Consider the following 25,000-nt stretch of genomic DNA (forward strand, 5'->3'; position numbering starts at 1 on the left):
ACGAAATATTTCTTCGACATTAAAAAGACTACTTCTATTTTATCAATAAAAAAAAAATAAATAAATAAATAAAGAAAAACAATTTCGATATTTCATACCATACATAAGGGATAGAATTATGGGACACGTGTTTCTTCTTCCTCTTCATCTTATTTTTCCCGGTTGATCTAAAAACGATTTGTAATTGTAAAAATATTTATCAAGACGAATCAATTTTATATAATTTTTTTATTAAAGAATAACCAAGATTATCAATGGTATTCGTTGTCCTATGAAAGCATCCTCTTAACGGATACGATACAACTATGGTCAACGAACGGACTGGTCAGAAGCACCAGTACAGAACCCAGCCTCTATGAATATGCCGTGACTGATAAGCCATGGGTGCGACCACGTCTGATTTATCGCCACTTCAGAGTTTATGGATCTTGCGGCCATGACGGGACTTCTCTTGCTTTTCTTACTTACAATACCTTCTCGACGATCACTTTCTTGCTCGTTCGACCGTCACGTTTGCTCGTTAGTTCGTCCATCGACGATCTCTTACGACGATTTCATTGCTTTTTTCGAATTATCCAAGCCATTATATACGGGGTGTTTACCCTTTCGTTTCTATCTGTTTTCTTATTTATTTATTTTTTTGGTTTTAGTCGCATAATATCTATAATATATGGTAGCAACATATTTTGCGAGTGAAAAATAAATTATGTCGTATAACGCGAAGACTAAGAAGAAATGTTTCGTTAAATATTATTAATAACGAAATAACAAAGAACTGGATTGTAATTGGGTTGGATGGTGTTATTAATCTGGTTTATATTAACATTATTAATCATTAGTATATATTTGTGTGTGTGTGTGTGTTGTAAGATTTCACATTAATGTATTGCGAGATTTTTTTTAGAAGAAAAGTTAATAGCAATTAATGTAAAGAATTTGTTTTACGTTCAGATAGATGAAATAGCAAATTATAAAAAAAGAAAAAAGAAAATTTGTAATTCAATTAATTCAATTTTTAATACTCGTGTTAATTCTATATTTGAATATATTTTAAAATAGGTAAATGTCATCAATTCGTTCTTGTATTATAATATTATAACAAAGTTGGATATTTATATTTATATTTGATTTATATTATCATATTATTTGTATTATTACATTATTTGTATTATTATGTTATTTATATTGCATTTATTTATATATTACATTCATAATGTTCTTGTATTATAAATACATCGACTCGGTCCTTTGTTATTTCGTATTTTTGTTACAACTTTTTACAGAAAACATTTTTGATGCTATGTTTATTATATGACAATTATCTCTTATTTTTTTACTCGTAGAATATATTTGCATCGTTATGCGAAAAACTGACGATACCCCGTATACACAGGGTAAGTTTGTAACTACTATCTCAGATATCCCCGTTATTTTCGGTTTCATAAAAATAAATGTTCAGGACAAAGTTACGCTCTTTCAAAGGATACATCTGACGATGGAATGAATTTTTTCTCATGCATTATTTTTTCTCACACATATGCACTTGCACTTGCGAAAAAAGGAATATACGATACACGAGTAATGTAATTTCTTTTCTTACAATTTTTCTTTTTCTTTTTTTTGTAACGTCAATCAAGAAAAAAATATAAAAATTTATTTCTTAATACGTATTTTTTTCAATTGAATTTTTTCCATAAAATCGAAAATAACAGAGACAATTAGTTATGCGATACTAATTGCTGTATATATATTGTATATTCTATTAATTTTTTGATATGGATAAGGATAAAAAGGAAATATTAGATTCAACGCTACGCTACAAATTCATTTCTCTACGTTTCGTCAATGCCAATAAGTTCCTTATATACGAACGTTGTGTAGTTTGCTGTGAAACATTGAATCGGAATAGAATCTATGTCGTTTATCTTCCTTTCTTGTATCACCAAGTTGACTGTGATATATGCCGATTTGCGAACCCAAAATATACGTTCAGTTACTCCGAGAAAAATAAGGATACTCTCAACAAGACGAAGAAAGATTCTCTTTGGAAAACGAACGGAAATACTGATACTGATATAACTATAAGATTCTTTAGAAATTTCATAACTCTATAGAGTTTATATAGAATTCTAAGATCCTTGAAAATCCAGGACGTTAAGAATCGTTCCTTGTCGTCTTTATATCAACTAAAAGTCCTTCTTTAACTTACTTTCGTAAAAATGTCATCTCAAGATTGGTAATGGAGAATAGAGGAGAGTGGTGGTAGTAAGGGTAGAGGGGGTAGAAAAAGAAAATATAACAATAAGACTATCGAATCAGAAGGTATTACATAAAATAATGATTTGTTTTTCTACGGATGATACTGGTATAGTCTGGTACAGGTATACACACACACATGTATGTACATATATACGTACATATACAAACATACAAAGGTACACACGCTGTTCCAAGAAATGTAGATATAAAACCCCGATGTTGACATTGAAATATGTACACGGTCTGTTGAGAAGGTGACTTCGAAATACGTTTGGATCAGTCCAGCAGTGTTATTATTTTTAACGACATCAACGACCTATCCGGAACGCGAGAGAGTGCCAATTAGTTAATGGAGAAAGGACAGACGGGATAAGCTCGTTCTGGGATCGTAATATCAGCACGTCGAGAAAGAACATCAGGCTGTCGTGTTGGTCCATTAAGCATATTGCACTTCTGTACTTTGGAATTCCAGAAAGTGGGCACGCGAAAAAGGACATTTTGAAAGGGAGATAGAGAAAGGGAGATGTTACGAGTAAAACAGAGAAGAAACAGGACGTCGAACTACTCACGAGTACCCAACTCACGAATTAAAATCCTCTTGACCTGGGAGTCATCGCGATTATAACGAAACGAGCGGTCCATTCATGTCAAACGTAAGTAAGTACTTTCTATGTGTATGTGTGTGTAAATATATGTATGTATATATGTATGTATGTATGTATATATGTATGTATGTATGTATGTATGGATGTATGTATTCATAAAAAGTCAGATAACGCAATATCGCTTTTGATATCTCGTTACATTGTTACGTGAACAGAAACGAAAGATAAAATTATACGTTGTCTCGATAAACCACAGGGGTGGGGGGAGGATTGTAGTGGACACGTCATCGTATTCCTAATTTTTCTATATTTTTCTCGTCGGTTTCGATCGATCGATAAAAATCCTCACGATTTTGATCGGTTGCAAACAATCGTTTTAATCGTACTGCGTCGAGTTTCGATTCAAAAAAAAAGGAAAAAAAAAACAAAAAAAAAAGGAGAGAAAAAATTGTCGGATATTCTTTTTTGTTAATCCATTCCCCCCCCCCCCCAAAAAAAAAGAAAAGAAAAAAAAGAAAAAGCTTTTTCTTTCCCGATTTGACAAGAAATCCTTTCGAGAAATATTCGAATAGTTTCGAAATATTGATAGGCAGTTTCAATGGCGACTTTTTTAGCTTCTCATCGATTGAATTATTTCAATGGGAGTGGGAGAAAGGGGTTACTTGTCACTCGTTCCGTTTACGAAGATTGTCGATTCGAACAAGGACTTTAATTAAAATCTCGAGTATTTCTTTGGCAAGGCTTCATTCAAAAGAAACTTGTCGTTAGTCGTGCCCATTCGGAAAGGTCGAAAGAAAGGTACGGCGAAACTCGCTACTACTATCGAAAAGTTTGTTTTCGTTAGACGAAAGAAGAACGAACGAATATTCAGCGTTTAACTCTCTTTCTCTCTCTCTCTCTCTCTCTCTCTCTCTCTCTCTCTTTCTCTTTCGAAAAAGAAGACGAAGACGAAGAAGTAGACGAAGAAGAGGACGAAAAGGAAAAGGAAAAGGAAAAGGAAGAGGAAGAAGAGGAATGGTCGAACAAGTGCGAACTCTTTCCATGAAAAAACAGACGAGAAGGTTCTTACTACCGGTGACATTATCCGAAAGGATTCTTCAATTAAATACTATGAGAATGATAGACGAAGAGAAAGTATTAGCATTTATAGGGAGAACAAAGGTCGTTCGCTTTAAGAAGATTGAAAGCTTTTCCATCCCTTCTCAATCCTTTCGAATAGCCAGTCTCTGGTTGTACGTAAAATGTTTAAAGTAGTATATAAATGGAGAAGCTTGCGATTGTTAGGTAAAAAGTTTGTTAGGGGAAAAGAGATAAATAAATAATGAAAAGAGCAAACGAAAAAACTATCGGCGAGTTCGTTGAGGGAGAAAAATATAGAAATGGAGAACGTCACTTGTGTTTTTTTAGAATTCGTTAGATAAAGAGAGATAGATAGAGAGAGAGAGAGAGAGAGAGAGAGAGAGAGAGAGAGAGAGAGAGAGAGAGAGAGAGAGATACATAATTATTTTTTTTCTGCTCGAAAGAGTTAATTATAAAATAAACTTAGAGTTACCAAAAGTACAACGTCTGATATCTAAGTTTACAATATCACGATTATCAAACGTAAGTACTTTATCTACTTTAACACGGATGGAATACTTTTTCATATCCGTCATTATTATTATTATTATTTTCTTTTTTTATTATGTTCTTTTTTTTTACTCTTTGTTGGCGTTGTCTACGCGTCTGATAGCGTCTGTCCATCCGGAAACATTTGTTTTCTTTCATTTTTCTTGACCATTTTTTTTTCTTTCTCTTTCTTTTCCTTTTTTTCTAATTGTTTCTTTATCTCTCATATCTTCGTAGTACTTCGTAATACTCGAACGTTTGTCTCATCGTTTCCGCGCGAAAGATCGAATCCAGTGGTAATTAAACCGGTCTTCGAGGAGCACGCTCGAGTGCGCTTTTAATTTCAACGTGGCTCGATTATCTCGCTCGAATCGTTGAATACGTCTCTACGTTCACGGTTTGCATGTATGCATATATCTGCCTATACACATGTATATGTGCATACATACATAGATAGATATATAATGTACGTATATTTGTATGTATTTATATATCCATGTATGTACGTATATACACATATGAAAATACACAGTGAAGAAATATATCGATATGATCTCTTGCGGAACTTGGAGCGCAAATTCTTCTGACTACGATGACTCGTCCAGAACCATTCGAACTCTAACAAAGAATATTCCATCGTGGGCGTTTAACGGTGCGTTGTTTGTAGGATTAAAAGCTTTTGCTCTTTGCTCGTTGACCTATCCACAACATGGGTTCCATATTCACATCGGGTTGACGTATGTCGTTGAAGTACACAGAGAATTTTTTTGCAAAATTACTTTAATAAGTATTTAAGTTAAAGCGAATATTTTTGTATCTTTCGAACAAAGCGCATAACAGTATTACACGTATTAAAACAAATATTTCGTAATCTCTGAAAGGCTCTTACTGCGGAAGTACTTGTATATCGAATGATAAATCGCATTTTATTTTATTTTTATTGTAAAATTAAATTTCACGTTAGAAAGTTTCTGTTAAAATATAAAAATATTTTCCTAACTCTCTGAAAATCTCTTACCAGCACGAAAGTTTCTCCATACAATCTTTAACAACCGAATCGAATTTTATTTTCGTATAAAAAGAAAAATTCAACGAATTACGAAGTAAGTTACGAGGAAGAGAAAGAAAATATTCGAATGTAGTCGAATGAACGAAGCGAATTGACAAGTTGAAATTATTTTATACTTCGTAATCGAGGTTAATCGAACGATATAATATTTTCAAATCAAAAGAAATAAAAAAGAAAGGAAAAGAACACAAACAAAAAGGACCAAAAGAAAAAAGATACCACGTTACGATAGAAAAAAAATCAAAAAAATAATGCTCGATCTCTCCTCGAGTCCTTCCTCTTTTTTTTTTTCCATGATTTTCGAGGCCACCCTGTATAAGAGGATCATCAAAAGCTCGCCAGCAAACATGGCAAATTATCCCACGAACGTTGAGGTAGCCGCATGGAAGAAAAGAAGGAAGAAGGATCGAAATATGGATCGAGGAAGATGAGAGAGAGAAAGAGAGAGAGAAAGGGAGAGAGAAAGGGAGAGAGAGACTGAAGGAGGGTGTGACGTGACCGCAAGGAATATTCTCCAGACGATGGAAGCTCTCGCAATCTTCTCGTGGATTCGATAATTGCCTTGGTTCGTAGTCAGCCGTAACGAGACTACCAGCATCTCGCCGGAAACCGCACTGACCTTGCCACCGGAAGTGACCCGCATTCGAGCGTATCTCCAAGATTATTAGCAACATCACTAGCAACAGAACTTTCCTTCTCTCTCTCTTTCTCTCTCTCTCTCTCTCTTTCTCTTTTTTCTCTCTTCTTTTCTCAGTTCTTCTCTTCTTTTTTACTCAGCGAGATTCAATTTACGAGTTCAAGAGGAAAATGTTGAATCGGAAGGGAAAAGGGAGGGGATGGGATAATGTGGGTGGGAGAGTAGTGGGAGATGAGGAAAAAATATATAAGAAAAAGTAAAAAGAAAAAGATAAAGATGGCGACCGGCTAGAAAAGGACGGTACGGTAGAAAGATCGTGTATCTTCGAAAATAGGTGTCGGTGAAGTGCCACTTGGATTGACGTTAATTAAAAGCGCTTCTTCGTGCAGCCCTTGAAAAAGACAGAAAGAGAGAGAGAGAGAGAGAGAGAGAGAGAGGGAGAGAGAGAGAGGGAGAGAGAGAGAGAGAGAAAGAAAGAGAGGAAAGAAAAAAAAGTTTCGAAAGATCTTACGAATCCTTGGGACGAGTTACCAGCCGGTGATGCATCGAACGCCCTTACTCGACGAAAATGGGAATTTGGTGCTTCTTCTCATTCCATCTTTTTTGTTTTCCCATCCTTTCTTCTTATATTCTCTTGTTTTTTCTTTTTGTAGGAAGCTTTCTTCTTTCTTCTTTCTTTCACGCTGCTTCTCTCCTCCTCTTACTCTTCGTCCCTCTGTTTTCTCTCTTGCGTGAGAAGAGCTCGATGGGTTTTCTAATTTTCTTCTGTAGAAAATTCTTTCCTTCGATATAAATTACGAGAAGATTTTTATCGTAGATTTTTCTCTCTTTTCTGTTTGTTTTTTTCTTTCTTTTCTTTCCTTTTCTCTTCTTTTCTTTTTCTTTTTCTTGTAAGGACATGTGCCCTTACGTGATTTTATTTTTTTTCTTATACGTTTTTTCTTGTCTGTTTCTTTTCTTTTCTTCTTCTTTCTTCTTCTTTTTTTTATTTGAAATTCGTTCAAGATCTACTTTAAGATCATACACGGTCGAATCTACCTTCAGCGAACGAGATTATCCAGTTTCTACAATGTAGAGGGGCTTAATTGATTTCCATGCGTTACTTCTTTTTTCTTTTCCTTTTTTTTTTCATCTCTCTTTCCAAAGGAACTCTTTCTTTCTCTCTCTCTCTCTCTCTCTCCCTCCCTTCCTCTCTTTTTTCCCTCTCTATCTATCTCTCGTAAAAAGCATAATCGATAGCTTAATCGAGCGTAATAATTTCCAATATTAAATCTCATCTCGCGTGGGTTACGATCCCGCGTGGGAATAATAAACTCGTTTGTCTAGTCAATCGAACCGTCCATTATGCCTATATAATCCGTGTAACCACTTTCTTTCTTTAATATCGATTATTAATTATTACCGTCCGATCGGTGATATTATCGGGGTGATAGAAAATTTGCGACGATCAAATATATTCCATATTTTAATATTTATAGATAATATCGATAATAAAAATGATCGAACGTAACTTAATGGAATAATTGATTGTTACGCCTTTTGAAAATTTCATTAAGCGCATTATCCAAATTCAAAATGTACGACATTAATTTTACCGACGCGAGAGTTCGCCACACATTTTTAACTCTTTCTGTTCGGTCATCTGGAGTTCTGCTTGGCATGAAACCATCTTACCATGAGTTAATTCGCGTTGAAAAGAAGATTCACGAATGCCGCTCCTCTAGGCACAAAGAAACGCTTTGATTAACTTTCAGTGAGAGAAAGAGAGAAAGAGAGAGAGAGAGAGAGAGAGAGAGAGAGAGAGTTCTTCGACCGAGCGAATCTTTTTTTCTTTTCTTTTCTTTTTATTTCTCTTTTTTTCCTATTATCCTTTTTTATTCCTTTTCATTTTGTTCTTTTATCTTTTTTCGTTTTTCGTTTCTGCTCTTTTTCTATTTTCCATTTTTTATTTATTTTTATTTATTTCTTCTTTCTTGGTCCTCTCTACCCTCCACCCTTTAACTTCGATCATCCGTAATTCGTAAGAAAACGTCGTCGGATTAAAATCTTGCGAGATCTTCAAACGTCTTCCCCGCCTGTCGAAATTTTCCTCATCCCTTTTAGCCAGCCCCTAAGACGGTTATTTATCTACTTGGAAATTTCTCTCGAAGCAAGTAGAGACATCAATTTTGCTCTCCACGCTACCGACTTGGTGAAGACATCGAAGAGTCGATTTCGCTTCAAAGGATGTTTCTCTCCTTTTTCGTTCTTCTTTTTCTATTACTTTTTCTTTTCCTTCTTCCATTTTATTTCGTTAAGCAAAGCGGAAGAACGTTTTTCACTCAATGAACGCCCTTAGAACGTATACCAACAAATCTTTGCAATACGTTTGAAACATATTTCTTAGAAATTTTAAATATAACTGCAACGAACGTTTAATATTTGTGATTTGTATAGAACAAAAACAGAAAAGAAAAAAGAGAAAAAGAGAAGAGAAAGGAGGAAAAAAAATGATAATAATAGTAATAAAGAATATCAATAAGAGGATGAACGAAAGAAAGTTTTATAAACCTATTTCATAAAAGTATATAGAATATATACATATATCTCGTATAACTCTATACCTGTCAAATTATTCTTATCCGACTTGTTATCGATGATCCTTTTAATCGAATGACGTGATAACCGAACGAAGACGAGCACATAAAAATGAAATCAAGATGATCGATTAATCAGGGATGAAAGGATGGATATCTGTTGGACCGGATTTCGATGGTTATCCTCGACATTTCTTCTTTTACGAGATGGCTCTAGTCCCTCTCCTTACCCGTTCTCACTCCTTTTGCTCAAACTCTCTTCTCCCTATTCCATTCCTCTTCTTTTCCTCTTCTCATGGGAGACAAAGAGTAAAAATGAAGATTAACAGAGGAAGCGGGAAATCTCTTCCATCATTGTCGATGTTACCGAAGAAAGATTGCGGGCCACGTGGTGGTGATGGTAGTGGTGGTGGTGATGGTGGTGATGGTGGTGGTGATGGTGGTGATGGTGGTGGTGGTGTGCAACGTCACGTTAAAAGGACAACGCACGAGATATCTTCTCGTAACGATCCCAGAGCCACCTGTGATACGTATTACCCTTTCAATGGCATCACCTCACTTGGCGAAGTAACAATAAAGAATAATGGAAAATGAAGATGATGGGAGGTGAGATTACTTTGGGATTTTCTTAACAGGACTTATATAAAGGGCGTATCTCGGTATAATATCTCTGAACACAGGTTCATAGGTAATCTTATGTGTCTTTGATAAATGAGATAGGAAGATGAGATCGATTTTAAAGATTTACTTAAATCTTCTTCGAGTGATAAATAAATTGTTGTAATGATCTTTATATCTATTATGAGATATGTAGTTGGTTCTATCCTATGAAATATTTTTTAATAGAATGATTATCGATGAAAGTGTTATTTCAACGATTTTAAAGTGAATTGATTTTACTTTCATCCTTAATCTTTCTCTCTTGTTCTCTTCTTTTTCGTCAACGCATCACTATAGTTTTCGGATTTAAAGACTTCATCGAGATAAAGGTATAACATCGAGGATGTCTAACCGAAGTTATCAAGTTTGGAAGTAGTGGATGAGAAAGACAGAGAGAGAGAGAGAGAGAGAGAGAGAGAGAAAGAAAGGGGTGGAAATGGAAAATGAAGGATGGAAGAAAGGAAGGAAGGAAGTAAAGAGAAAAGGAGAAAGGAATTTCCTGAAAGTAATTTATTGAAACGCATTAAAGTTTGTTGCTTTTATTGGAAGGCCTCCGGGTCGCCAGGCTGCTGCTGGCTACGTAACGTATTCGCCACCACATCGTAAAGCCCCGTGTTAAAGAAGGTTGTTGATTTATGCGAGTTGGAAAACTTTATTAACTTTCTGTCAAGGTACGTGTTGCTGGGAGGAAAGGTGTAGCGAGTAGTAGAAGGGAAAAGAGAGAAGAAAGAGCATGGTGAAGCTAGAAAGAGAGGAAAGAGAATCCGCGAAGGAAATGTCAGACAAGTTCAAAAACATGCCACGGCATGTTGGCTTGTTAAAATGTCGCTGGAGACTATGCACTTGTAATTGCCGACTTCAATTTTGAATCTTTTCAAGTTTGTATAATGAGACATATATATATATATATATATATGTGTGTGTGTGTGTGTGTGTGTGTATGTTTGTATGTAGGTATAGTGACATATAGAAATATTTTTGTAGATATAATAACAGCTATAACGACAAGTACGATGACATGTACAGAGATATCGTTTTGTAACGCAAAAAAAAAGAACAAAAAACAATTCACTTCATCGAATATAAATTGTATAAATTCTATAAATGTCGTCCATTTCGTTTGATTATTTTTTAAAGCCGAAATAGTTTTTTATCGCTCTTTGTTTTTTTTTTTCTTTTTACTTAAAATCCTTATTTCATTTTCTTTCTTCTTCTTCTTCTTCTTCTTCTTCTTCTTCTTCTCATTTAAAGTCCTCTCTCTCTCTCTCTCTCTTTTTCTCTTTTTCCATCTCTTTCTGTTCCTCATGTCTTATCCTAAGTCCATTGAGTCATCTCAACAAAATAATACATTTTCTCAGATTAATCCAGAACGGACGCGTCGCGACCATGAAGCTTTTCCTCGATTGTTTCGAATTACGCGCCATTCCAAGCGCGATGTCCTTCCCTATAGCGCGCAACTATAGTATACCATAAACGTAACCGTAATCCTAAAGAACGAAGAAACTTTTTTAACGTGCTGCTGCGTCAGCTTCTAGCTGAATCCGAGGTGAAACCGCTCGAGGATTTCGAAGTTGGATTCGAGACCAGATTTCTCTATATTTCTTCCTTTTAATCTTCTCCTTCCACCTTTCTTGATTAAAGAATCTCACTTTCGACCTTTCGACGACCTTTCGACGATACGTTCTCCGAGAAAAAAAAGAAAAGAAGAGAAAGAGAAGAAAAGAGAAGAAAAGAGAGAGAGAGAGAGAGATTAGTTTCGAGTCTGTCGATGACACTCGTTCGTCGATACCAGAATAGAAGAATAAAAAAAAGAATAAATAAAAGAGAAAAAATATATCAGATCGATTGATAATTTTCATGCTGCGAGGTGTGTTAGTTTTAATTTCGAATACGCGATTGTGAATGCATTGACAACGTGTCTGTAACTCTAACTTCTCTCTCTCTCTCTCTCTCTCTCTCTCTTTCTCTCTCTTTCTCTCTCCGATCCAGTTTCAATTTAATCGTAATCGGATAACCGAGACCATCACGCCGTTCCTGAAACAATAACGAATTTTCGAAACGAAACATCGTGTTGCGAGTGATCAATTTGAAATCCCCTAGTGGATTCGATGTAGCAGTATGTTAAAGTTATAAACTAAAGTTACTTCGTATAGTTCGTTCGTTCTATTTTTTTTTTATGTTGTTGTTTTTCTTGTTTCTTTTTTCGGTCATCTTTTTTTTTTTTTAAATACTTCACTTTACGAGTCCTTTTCGCAACGTTCATCATTGATTCGAATCGTGCGGTTACAGTAAGGTACATTTTAATGTTTTCAAAAAAGCGTAGATATGCATGTACGGATGTACGAATAAAAAATGAAAAAAGAAAAAAAGAAAGAAAGAAAAGAAAAAAAAATTGAGGGTTTTGGAGAGATAGAAGATGGTACTTATGTATAAGTCGTTGATTCGATGGTACCTCTCACGTAGTAGTAGGCTGAGCAAAACTGTAGACTCGAGACTTGGCGAGACGAAAAAGAGAGAAAAAGGATTTATAAGGTATAGGAGTTGGAGCAAATCATTTCAGTCAGTCATCGTACGAGCAGAAGGTGCGGAGCCAATGCAAACACCTTTTGCGACTACGAGGAAGACAAACATGGAAGAGCTAGAAAGGGAGAGAGATAGATGGATATACAGAGAGTGAGAGAAAGAGAGAGAGAGAGAAAGAGAGAGAGAGAGAGAGAGTTGCTCCGACGAACTTGCTAACTCACTTACTTATGCACGGAGCACTTCCATCACCCTCCTTTCTCCCACTCACTCCATCTCGAAGGTGGTGGATAGCTCTTACAAAGCAAGCGGCAAAGCGGTTGCCTGATGATCCGAAGTCCGTAGAAACAGCTGACCCATGTGATTCTCAAGAGTACGTGTATGTGTGTTTGTGTGTGTGCGGGGGTTCACGCGAGCAAGAAGTACTTCTCTGGTTGGAGATTTCAGAAGCACTTTCGCGGACGAATGTTTATCCTACGTTGAAGTGTCCGACAACGAAAGTCGAAGAAAAACAACGGATTCGCACGATACCTTATCCGTGTGCAGATATATATATATATACATACATATACACATATATATACACACATATATATATATATTATTTCGTTCTATACATATTCTTAGCCTATATATATATATATATATATATATATGTATATACAATGAAGCGTGAATGTTCCAAGGATTGGAGAAACGCGAACGTTGCGTTCCTATTTTATGTGATTCAAGAATAAAAGAATAAGAATACCTATAGTAGTAGGTACGTGTTAAAATATGTATAGACTTGTTTTCCCTCTCTCTCTTTCTACTTCTTTTTCTCTTTCTATTATGTAACCTCCCCTCCCCCCCCCCTCACTCTCCCGAACAGAGAGCTTTGTTGTACTCCATGGTAATGTTGCTTTTGTGAATAACGTCGGAAGGTGGTTCATTGTTGAAGGCGTAAGAAAAAGGATAAAAGTTCTGAGTACCTTTAGAAAACTAAAGAGAGACACATTGGTGGGTTCGAAAGGAATAAGAAGGAATAAGGTGTGTGTATGTATACCGTGAGTTAACGCGAGGATAGACGACTAAAGAAGACGGAGAGTCGACTTTTGCCTCGAAGTTGAAGTTACCTCTCAGTAGAAAGAAAATTGTAAGGTTTCCTCGGTTGAAAGAAAGCATCGTTGGAAATATTTCAGTGGTTTTAACCGTTGTAAATAGCCACCGTTGGTTACAACCCTAATTATTTTCATTGTATCGAGAACGACGACGATAGTGCGAACAATTTTTCGAATGGATTTAATCAACGTTCGATTATATTTCGGATAAAACAAATAAGATCGTTTTATCTTTCATTGTATTTTATTTTTTTCGTTCGTGTGCAAAGTTCATATCGATGATAGTTCATCAATATACAATATGATACGATTCGAGTCAATACAAGAGTTAACCAATTTTTATTTCCCATAGAATAAACTATCTCGTTGAGAAAGAACACAAACACACAGACATACATACGTACATACGAGTTAACGGAACACCTTTGGTACGATCTCCTTATAACCGTGACGTCGTCGTCGGCTGGCGTCGAACGATTAAAATGAAATATTCTCGGAGTTAGGTGGAAAATCGTAGGACGTAAATTCTCCTTTCGGAGAGTTTAAACGGTGATCACCGTTCGGCCAGCTGCACGTTCTAATTACCGTTTGACTCGTCCACCACACTGTTCGGGATGAAAATTTGGATCCCTTAAACCACCTCCACCCATCTTACTCCCATTGAGTTCTACTTGTTCTTATCCGAACTATGATTCTCATTGGCATTATCGAAGCTTTCGTACGTTCTTACGTTACTATGTTCCTACGTTCTTACGTTCGTTCATTCGTTCATATTTCTAAACCGTTATGTAAAAGATTCGAGTTGAAAGTAAAGAAATTCGTAGAAGAATTCTCAAGAGATTATGTTCAAAGATTGCGAATGGTCGTTGAAGAGAATGGGGGAAAAAGAAATCTCATGCTTGTTAGAAGCGTCTAACAACGTCTTGGTTAGACGGTTTCCGATGAAATTCCATGAGTTCTCGTCCTAGTAAAGACTCTAAGCGGACGTTTATCGGGATATGCTTGCAGATTTAAAGGAAGGAACCGGATTCTTCAGAGGGGTACCTTCGTCCTCTGTATGTAATGGCGCTCTTAAGAGCGAGTTTATCGTGCGATCCGATGTTTAGACTGCTTAAGTCACTCTTCTCATTCTCTTTATCTTTCTCTCTTATTCTCTCACTCTCAGTTATTCACTCACTCATTCAGTCAGTCAGTCACTCACTCACTCACTCACTTACTTACTTACTTACTTACTCACTCTTATTCACCGCTGAACGTATTTATTCATGCACCGTGTGGATACCGGTATGTAAATACAAGTTACGGTTCTCCAACTCGACGAAGAGAGCTCGGCCACCTGAGCCAGTCACGCGTCAATCTATTAACGTTCTTGGTTTAAGAGACGAGGCGCCTCGTCTCTTAAACCACACCTGGATCTTGGAAATTCTTTCTCTCCTTTAATCGTAAATATAATATTATAACGTTCAATCAATAACGAAGCACCTCATTCGACGTACATACTTTTCAACAAGATATTTCAACGAGTTCGTCGATCGTGAAATAACTCTTTCTTCCTCTCTCTTTCTCTATTTATATGAATGTAGAATCTAACGAATTTTATAACGAATTTTATTTAATTAATTCACCGAAACTATCGAAAGAATTTTTCAAAACCAGATCGAAAAATTCATCCAACCTACGATACCGAAATCGAAAAAGAACAGAAACAAATAAGAAAGCAAAATTGGAATAATTTCTTTTTATACCGTCAACGAAACGAAAGTCAGGACTATCCATTGACGATCTTTTCTTTTCATTTTATTTAATTTTCTTTTTCATTCTTGATTATTTTTAACTTTCGACGAGTTCGCGAAGTTGACCTTGGGGATAACATTTTTTTCTCCTTTCATTTTCTTCTACTTTCATTCTGAGATGTTCTATCGTTATAGTAAAGTTTAGAGAGGAACAAAAAACAGAGAGAGAAAAAGATAACTGCATCGAAAGAAGAAAAAGCAGAAGAAAGAGGACGACGCCTTAACTCTGGCACGCCGTAATGGAGCCACGTTTTCTTCCGAGCGTTGAGAATTATTTACTCATGCTGAGAATGCGGTGGGCCTCGTAAGAGCATGCCCGAGGTCTCACCTAACCGACGACCACGGGGTAATCCGCATCGAGGGATTCAGCGACCGAAAGGAGACCCCTCTGGCGTTTACTTCTCTCTCTCTTTCTCTCTCTTTCATTCACTTTTTCTCTCTCTCTCTCTCTTTCTCTTTCTCTCTCGAGTACTCCCTTAAACCTTGGTTTCTTCCGCTACGAAGATATCATTACGCAGATAAAACCGCATTGCTGAAAGGCTCTCTGGCTAATCGACTCCTTCGCCAAGAGTCTCTTGTACCTACCTTCCTCGAAAGGCGTGCTTCCTCGAAATCTCTTGTGCGCGCGTAGAATAACCGATTTTGAAGGGATTTCAAAACCCATGCCGATAAGAAAGAGAGAGAAAGTGATGGTGTTGTTAATAAAAATTGATATTAAACATTGGTTTGAGTGGATCGTATTTTTTATTCTAATAAAAATTTAAGAATGAGAGAGAGAGATGGTTGGTGTTGTTAATAAGAATTGATATTAAATATTGACTTGAGTGGATCGTATTTTTTATAAATGAAAGAGAGAGAGAGAGAGAGAGAGAGAGAGAGAGAGAGAGAGAGAGAGAGAGAGATGGTTGGTGCTGTTAAGATGAATTGATACTAAATATTAACTTGAATGGATCGTATTGGAAAATAGATTTGTTGATTATCGATCGAATTAATTTCTTTTGTGGGTTAAGATAGTGTAGTTTGTATAATGGAGAGAAAAGAAAATTGTATTTACGATAAAATTTTTTTTTCTTTTTTAATTACGTACAAATCGTATTTAAAATATTCGTACGGGGCTAGTATCCAAGAGAAAATTAAAATTCGCGAGAGAAACTACGTAGGGAAATTTGAACGACGCATAGCTGCCTGGGATTGGAGTAGTGGGAACAGCACAAAATGAGGGAAAGAGAGAAAGAGAGAGAAAGAGCAAGGGTAGGATGGATTTATGAGATGTTATTTCTAAAAATACTCGCGATTCACGATCTTCTTACCGGATCTCTAGGTTTCGATCAAAAGAGAGAAAGAATCCCTTTCTCGAACGAAAGAACGAACGAACGAACGAAATCCTGGTCGTTGGTATTTTATTGTCAAAGCAAAAAGATCGCTATATTGTTCGACCGAAATCTTGCCGAGAACTGTCAGCGAAACCCGAAGGAAACAGCTTGGACCATAAATCGGTTGAGTCGCATAAATTGCGTTCGAAGGGAGATTTCGTCGTTCGGACCGAACGAACGAAACGTGGATTTTTTCTTGGAGTTTAGCAAAACTCTAGTTACGCGCCTTGGTATCGGCGAGAGAAAGAGTTTGAATCTGAGCTACTTTGCATCCTTCGGAGGAGAGCCTTCGCGGGAGAGCGTTCGGATAATTGGACCGGTCTCTCGATAATGGGCTTTGTCCTTCTTGGCCTGGTGACAAACGTCTTGGACTCTCGGCACGTAAAGAAAAAAAAAAAAGACAGAAACAGAGAGAGAGAGAGAGAGAGAGAGAGAGAGAGAGAGAGAGAGAGAGAGAGAGAGAGAGAAAGAGTGAGGTGGACACAAAGGACAAAATGAAAAAAAAAGAAACAGAAAAAAAAGGAGACGGAGACTAAGGAGTCTCTTGCAAACATAATGCTATCGAAAGTTGACCATCCGAGTGAGAGCGAACGAACGAACGAACGAACGAGCAAAATAAAAGAATAAAATGACAAGAGTAGGGTAAGGTAAAGTTACCTTGATGAACGTAGTAGTACCTGTTTTATATATTCTCTCCTAGCTCTTTCTTCGATTGCATCGTGTTACATCCTCGACATCTCGTACCGACCAACTCGATTGGCCAACTCGACTCGATTGGCCGAATTCTCTCAATTTCTCTGATAATTTTATTTTATTCTTTTAATACGTGCTACAGATGCGATCGACGGAAGCTACGCCAACGTTAAAAAAAAAACCGCCATCCCCTTTTGTTCGGCTCGCTTCTTCTTGATATTAGATAACACAAGACTTCGAAATTTGCTGGACGGTCTCCGTCGAACTTGGACCAACTAAATCTTGAAAATTTCATACTTTTTCCTTTCTTTTTTTTTTCAATCGGCATTCTTAAAAACGAATACCACCTTTTTTATTAATCATATTAATAATGAATCTATAATATTAATGGATTAATAATATTAACAATGATTTTCAATCAGGGATTGTATGATCAGACATTTCATGATTCCATAATAAAATCGTAAAGGTGTCTACGCGGTATTTATCAAGGGTAGAAAAGAAATTAACCCTTGCTTTCCATGTCCTACCCAAAATGCATTTTCTCCATTTTGTGCTGTTATTTATTGGCTAACATATTCTGTGCGTTTGCAAGTTTGTCGAGAGAGAAGAAAAAAAGGGAGCGCGGACCGAGAAAGTTCTCTTCGAAAGGGTGAACCCAGTTGATTTATGGTCTCACATCGTCGGTATTTGAGGAGCGTAATGTAAGCAGTATTTTACAGAAAAGACAATGTTTCCGTTGTATCCTCTTTGGTATTGGATGGGGTATATATATCTATATATATATACCTTCGCGTTCTAAGATCGCTATCTTCTTCAAAGTTATGACGTTTCGTTCCAGGATTATTATTGGTTTTAACCTTAGCCCCGTACCTTTCGAATACGTTCGAGGATATAGTACGTGGCATCTAAAAGGTACGTTAATATTTCACTTTCAAGCGAGTATCTTTACCACTTATTCGTCTCATAAATATCGCTGTGATCTTAAAGTTCCGTTGGGGTGGAGTGGGATAATGGGGGAGTAGGTTTAGCTCGTAATTATCAGATACGTATTATGACATTTTTGACGTTCCTCGATATGTTTTCCTTAGAGGAGGTAAAGGTGTTAAAGGTTACGTATCAGATATTGGTATTAACCAATAATAAATGTGTAATTATTTCTGCCTTTTCAGAAACCGTTGAATTCCAATCTTTGGAAATATCGAATACCCACGTTGAGAAAACGTCACGTCGGATGGTAAATAATATTCCATGCGTATATAACGTTGCACATAAATCACGTTACAACATGCCACAGGGAAATTGAACTTTTGGGATTACTTATACATTTGTGATTATTCCTGTCGATGGTATTGCGAACAAACGAACGAACGAACGAACAAACGGAAAGACAGAAAGAAAAAAAGGGAAAAAGAAAGACGTATTAAGATATTCAGCGGGTATCATAAATATCACGATACATTTGACAAAATCTAAGTGGAAATCAAACGGGTGATTTAAGTCTAAGCCAAACGGGACTTAATCAACGAGATTATATCTGGAAGTTTGCTGATTTGGTGTGTATGTTTGCGTATTTAATTAAATCAAGGAAGTTGTCAACTCGTTGGTCGGACAAGTTCGTTAAGTTGAGTTACTTAGATTCTTTCTCTCTCTCTCTCTCTCTTTCTCTCATGTTTGCAAACCACTGTCCGAAAACTTGAGTTTTCGTGAGCGTTTAGACGTCGGTGAAGGTACGCTCGTAAATTTTCTCACGTTAACACTACACATGTGGCAGGACTTAACAACGACTAAGAAAGTTGGTCAAAGAAGAAGTTGTACTAGCAGTAGTAGTAGTATAGTAATAGTAGTAGTGTAGTAGCTGAGGCTGATCGTGTTACAAAATAGCTCGGTAGAATTATGAGCGTTTACTCTTTTATATTTTCTTCTTCTTCTTTCCTTTGTTCTCTTTTATTCTTCAAAGACCTCTTACACCCTCTAACAGTCTCATCGCTTGAGTTCTTTTTTACAAACAATTCTTTCTATACTCTCAAGTCGTTTCGATAATTTTGAGAAACCGAGATAAAGGAGGCAAGAGAACAAGAAGAAGTAGAAGAAGAAGAAGAAGGAAAAATATTGACGAGTAACGTAATTTCGATGAAAGAAAGAAGAGAACCTAGGCAGACAATCTCTCGATAGGCTTGTGCTCGTCGGCAGGTAGGTACCGCAATTACGGTAATGTTATGCGCGCTAATTGGAGGATTTTGTGCAGAGCCGATAAAAACGAGATTACTCCATGGCCAAGTCGATTTTAATATATCGGATATCCAAGAAATTGGCTATTGACGTACCCTCCCTCTATCTCTCTCTCTCTCTCTCTCTCCTTCTCTCTCGCTCTCTCTTTTTTATCTCGAGTCTCACGTTTCCGTCATTATCTACAGGCAAAAGCCCGGGAATTATTGGCGATATAATTTCGGCCACACCGATTAGCTCCCATGGATGTGAATTTTAATCAACGTCGCGCGATCGAATCAGACTCGATCGTTTAATATTACGCTTTTTCCGTGGACTTAACGGCTCTGTAACACCCATTCGACCTCGTCGTTTTATCATCAACGAGTAATTTAATATTGTATATTGATCGTGAACAAACAGTATATTGCCTTTTGATTTTTCCCAACTATGGGAGAGAGTTAGGATTAAAAGAAGATAGGACTCGTACATGATATATCAAATATATCATATATATATAAAATATTCATTTCTTTCCTTTTTCTCTTCTTTCCTTTTTTTTCTATTTTATTATTATACTATTTTTATTTCTTTCTTTCTTTTTCCTCTTCTCCTTTTTATAATTTCAATAATTTTTTATATTCTTTTTTATAATTCTTCAAAAAGCTGTTAGCATAGATCGCAAATATTAGAATTGTTAAGTAGTACTTGTCTAGTTTATGTATACTGAAATATGTACTGCGATAAAGAATGGAAAAGTGAGAAAGAGAAAGAGAGAGAGAGAGAAAACGCAAACGATTCTTGGCGAGGACGTGCGAGCAGAAACCAACCACCGTGAGCACAATGCGCGTTTAGGTGTGGGCGTAAGTAATGTATGCTCACATTGTTTACCGTCACCTTGGCGTGTCGCCCTGAGGTATGGTACACGACAAACAGGAATACGCATGTGTGGACGGTATTCTGTATGTACGTACATATATATATGTATGTACGTGTGTCTTTCCGGATTTTATGTGTAGGTACATATGTATGTACGTGTACGCTGACGAAGAAGTAGAATGAAAGTCTCGTTTCTTTGAACCGAGAAAAAAATAAATTTACTTTCAATGTTTCCTTTTATCTTTATCTTTATATTCTTGTTCTTTTTTTTTTTTTATTCATTCGTTTAAATATTTATCTTTTTCTTTTCTTTTTTTTGGTAATAAACAATAGATTATTTATTTTTCTCTGCTTTGACTTGGAGATCAATAAATTAGAGATTAATTAAATCGAAATTTAATTTGTCGAACAGCAAGATAATTGTTTACGGTGCCACGAATAAAATCCAATAGAAGTTATAGTAATGCTATATAATTTAATAATATATAGTATAATAATAATAATATTCCTGTATTAGCATATATGCGTGTGTACAATTAAGTTGGCGAGATAAGAGAATTGCATGCATGTACGGCGAATATCGTCTCTAATGACGTAAACGTGCTGGGATTTCAGCATTATTATTAATTCGTAAGTGATATTATACCTGGTGGTGGTTCTAAAGTAAAATGATTTTATCAATTTAGGTGTTAATTGTGTCATGGTAATATTAACCATCACCTTCCTGGTCCCAGACATTAGTAAATTGTAATTTCGTACCGCAGCAGGTCTATGGTATGGTATGGTATGGTATGCTATGCTATGCTATGGTTTGCCTCTGACAGAGGGAGGATCGAAATTATAATTTAATCGTCAATTTTATGTTGCACTTACGAATAATTACGTATTACCCGAATACGTAATTATGCTGAGCACACATCATATCCAGCCACGATTGCAATCAAACGCATAATTTCATTGCTAGTATGGTTTGTGAACGGCAATTCAAATTTATCGTCATATTTTCCTTCATCGTTCCTTCATTTTCCATTTTATTTATTTATTTATTTATTTATTTATTCATTCATTCATTCATTTAAATCTTTGAACGAATTATATAATATAACGTTTGTTAGCCTATCTTATAAAATTAGAATCTTCGTGTTAGTCATTGTGTTCAACTATAAATTGAACAAAAGTTCAAAGTACCCGGCTATTATATAAATAGCATAATCTCGTGATATTGGATTTCTCTAGGAATAGAATTAGTAACATCTTTTGCCAACAGATGGCCGAACTAAATATATCGATTCTCGAGTACGAAACGTACTTACGAATGATAGATCTATCCGACGAACTGGAAAATTTCTTAAGATCATACTTCACAGGATCATTTCTGTAGTATATCTTCGGATCTGCTCTGCGAAATGCTGAGTTGATGCAACCACGATGAGGAGACATAGCTCTCTTCCTTGAGCGTGAGGCCGACTTCACAATCTGCCTAATAATCGGATTGTTTGGTCATCGATGATCGTTCACCCCCTTTACTCAGTAAGGGGGGCCATGGGAAGTAGAGTTTTCTGAGTGGTCCTTTTTCTAATATAAATTACAAACACAAATTTTATTAGCACCAAGAAACAAGGAGGGAAGTAATTAAACTGCTAAAAAAAGTACTTCAAAAATTATTTATCCTCGTTTAGATTACATTCAAGAAAATAGGTATTGCAAGTTAGAGTTTTTGCATTATTAAATAATATACGTATATAATTTTTTTTAATTAAAATATATCAATTATGATCGCTTATATTAATATTTCGTGAATGAAAAGAAATAGATCATCATTTTTTATTATCTGCAATGTTTATAGTTAATTATAATATATATATTAATATTCAAGTTTGTATATTTAATATATTTTTTTTTTTAACTAGGTAGCTGTTTATTATAGTTGTCTAAAGTTTGTTATACTTTGCAAATAAAAGAAAAATTAGGGAAATAAACTACTTCGTTATTATAATGCATATTATTTTTTTTTATGTCGTATATATATATATATATATTTTTAGTTAAAGAACAGTTTTTTATCGTTGTTCTAGATAGATATATTTTATAAACAAGGAAAAAAAATGAACTACTTTTTTCCGCAGTCGGTAGGACTCGAACCTACGCTCCCAGAGGGAATCTGATTTCTAGTCAGACGCCTTAACCACTCGGCCACGACTGCTGTTCGTAATCTTTTGTTATGTATTTTGCATCCTCTAATATATAAGATAATTTCATTATAAACTAATAAATTTTATATGTATTAAAAGAAAAATTATCATGTTATATTATATCTTATAATATTTTTTAACATTTCATCTGTTAAAATAATATCATTTTTATATCCACAAATTAATAATATAGTTTTTAAGACTACATCTTTATTCGCTACTTAATAACATGTGAGAAAGAGAGAGAGAGAGAGAGAGAGAGAGAGAGAGAGAGAGAGAGAGAGAGAGAGAGAGAGAGAGAGAGAGGAAAAATTTTGAACAACAATATAAAAATAGACCGTTTCGATATTATCGACAATAGTGCGGTTGCAGCAATAATATCATCGAATCTTTTCTCGAGTGGCTCGTTTCAAAGGAGCTCTCTCTCTCTCTCTCTCTCTCTCTCTCTCTCTCTCTCTCTCTTTCTCTTTCTCTCTCTCTATCGTTTCGAAGTATAAGCGAAAAGAAAAATGGGGTGTGTTGACACAGCAATAACCGGACGACGACGTGCAATCTAAATTTCGAGATCTGCGCTATATTGACCCTTGACCTTTAAGAGGAAAATGGGGTTATCGACGATAGCAATCGTGATTTATTGAAAAATATATTACAGAGAAAGAAAGAGAGAGAGAGAGAGATAACGAAGTACTTCAAAATTTACAATATTATCCTAATTGTTCTATCTGTTTTTCTTCTCTCATATTTCAGTCTTTATTTTAAGTCTATTAATAAATAAAATTAATAAATGATATCGCCTGATCGTTTATCATACGATACTGTAATACTGCATATCTCGTTAATGACATAATAAATATTAATCGATAATAAAGATTATAGATATATGTATGTATGTACGTTCGTACAATTCATCAATCCACATACGAGAATGGTGATACTCATTATTGGAATTATTAACGACTCATTAGCGTTTATACCACAATATATCGTTATTGTTATTATTTTTATCGTCATTATTATTATTACTATTATTATTATTATTATTATTATTATTATTATTATTATTATTATTATTATTATTATTATTATTATTATTATTATTATTATTATTATTATTATTATCATTATTATCATCATCATCATTATCATCATTATCATCATCATCATCATCATCATCATCATTATTATTATTATTATTCGCATCGACAAACTATTAAAATTCGAAGAATGCAAATCTTCAAATCGTATACTCGATATTATCGTAATTTCGAAACTCTAATGAACGAAATGCTGCATTACTACTTTATAATGCTATTCCGATACTCTAAAAGTAAGAATTATTGAATTTGTATATTTTATCTATCGGATTTTCAGCTTTTCCGTTGAATGCAAAGTTCATAGACTTGTTAATATTCCTCCTTTAGTTGCTTAACAAATAGAACAGTTCGATAGTATAGCCTGGAAGCTATATCGGCTTATTAAAAATTATTACCATCGCTTCATTTGACGTTCCAGTGGTAGGAAATCGTAGGAATGAAGAGGAGATGAGGGGTGGTCGATAGATTCATGGATGCGAAAAAAAGAATAATAAAAAAAATGATACACGTATATACCTTGGAGAAAAATTAAGTCCCACGAGAGAGTAAAAAAGCTTTCGTCCATTTGTCTTTGACATTATATTCAGAAGGTACAATCCAATGGAATCATAAAACTCGATATACGGTGCTTATTAATTCCTAAAGAAGGTAAATATTAAACGAGCCTGATTTCAATCCTAAACGGGATAAGGGATGATAAAGGGAGAAAGCTATCATATTGATCCGTTTTAATTAATAAATTTTTCATTTTGAGAGTAGAGAAAGCTAATGGTTATTATTTATTTAAAGAAGGATAATCTCTTAAAAATATCAATAGTATTTGCATCAACGTTTACGTATTCTCATTGATAAAAGGACCGTGGATAATCACGAAAATTCGTTTCCATAATGATCAGCTGCAACGATCAGCGAGAGAGAGAAAGAGAGAGAGAGAGAGAGGTAGTAATGGTGTTTGCATGTGTATGTTTATATGTGTATTGCTTGTCGATAACTTTTAGTCAAACTAACTTCGTAATATCCTTTTCTAGTCTAGCAAAGTTAATGGGAGTACGAGCATTATTTTCACGGTAAACGTTTCATCGTTAACTTCGTACCGGTCGAGGGCAAAAGCTATATTTAACAACAAACAGCTAGCTAACGTGTACGCGTATATACGTACGTACGTAGGTATGTTTGTACGTGTAAAGGGGGGGACATTGAGGTCAACGAGGTAGTGAGTCTCGTCAGGGGTTGACAGGTTCACATCGACAGACTTGCCTATATTCGCTTCGTATACCTTGTCACATAAGGTTCTACGATTTACAATAGTTGTTAATATGCAGTCAACAATATGAGTTGTATTCACGTTGACATCCTGTCACGGCAGTTTCTAGTCGACTCTTTTCAAATCGCAAAATAGAAGTTTGGCTGTGCGTAATGACATTTTTTCTTCTTCTTTTTTATTCATTTCTTTTTTTCTCTTTTGCTTTTTCTTTCTTCTTTCTTTTTTGTTCTCTTTTTTTCTTTCTTTTGCTTTTTACTCAAAATTCCTCGTTCGGTCGATACCCCGATTACTTCAAAGTACGAATCGAAATGATTATATAAATAAAGATAAATTATTATAACGATAATAACATTAATGAACGGTTATACTTGGAAATATTTATGGATTTAGGTCGGATCGATTTCGCTTTTTTTTTATCCTCCGTTTTCTTTTTCTCTTTTTTTTTTTCACTGCAAAAAGAAAATTAATAT

At 35.3% G+C, this 25,000-nt stretch overlaps 1 protein-coding gene and 2 non-coding genes across 8 annotated transcripts in view; 2 read left to right on the forward strand and 1 right to left on the reverse strand.

The window, feature by feature from the left end:
- LOC127063248 (mannosyl-oligosaccharide alpha-1,2-mannosidase IA-like) overlaps window positions 1-25,000 on the forward strand; it is a 205,951-nt gene that overhangs the window by 59,417 nt on the left and 121,534 nt on the right. The window contains exon 4 of one of the 6 annotated variants that reach the window (XM_050992737.1): window positions 18,066-18,130. The exons of the other annotated variants lie outside the window; for them this stretch is intronic. Coding sequence (XP_050848694.1) covers window positions 18,066-18,130 — 65 coding nt within the window. The remainder of the gene's footprint in view (window positions 1-18,065; window positions 18,131-25,000) is intronic. 6 annotated transcript variants of the gene reach the window in all.
- LOC127063615 (small nucleolar RNA U3) lies at window positions 21,331-21,548 on the forward strand. The gene has a single exon (XR_007781433.1). It is a non-coding gene; the product is annotated as a small nucleolar RNA U3 (small nucleolar RNA).
- Trnas-aga (transfer RNA serine (anticodon AGA)) lies at window positions 22,102-22,183 on the reverse strand. Its single transcript has one exon. It is a non-coding gene; the product is annotated as a tRNA-Ser (tRNA).

The sequence above is a fragment of the Vespula vulgaris genome, chromosome 4 (assembly GCF_905475345.1).
Source record: "Vespula vulgaris chromosome 4, iyVesVulg1.1, whole genome shotgun sequence".
Classification (NCBI taxonomy): Eukaryota; Metazoa; Arthropoda; class Insecta; order Hymenoptera; family Vespidae; genus Vespula; species Vespula vulgaris.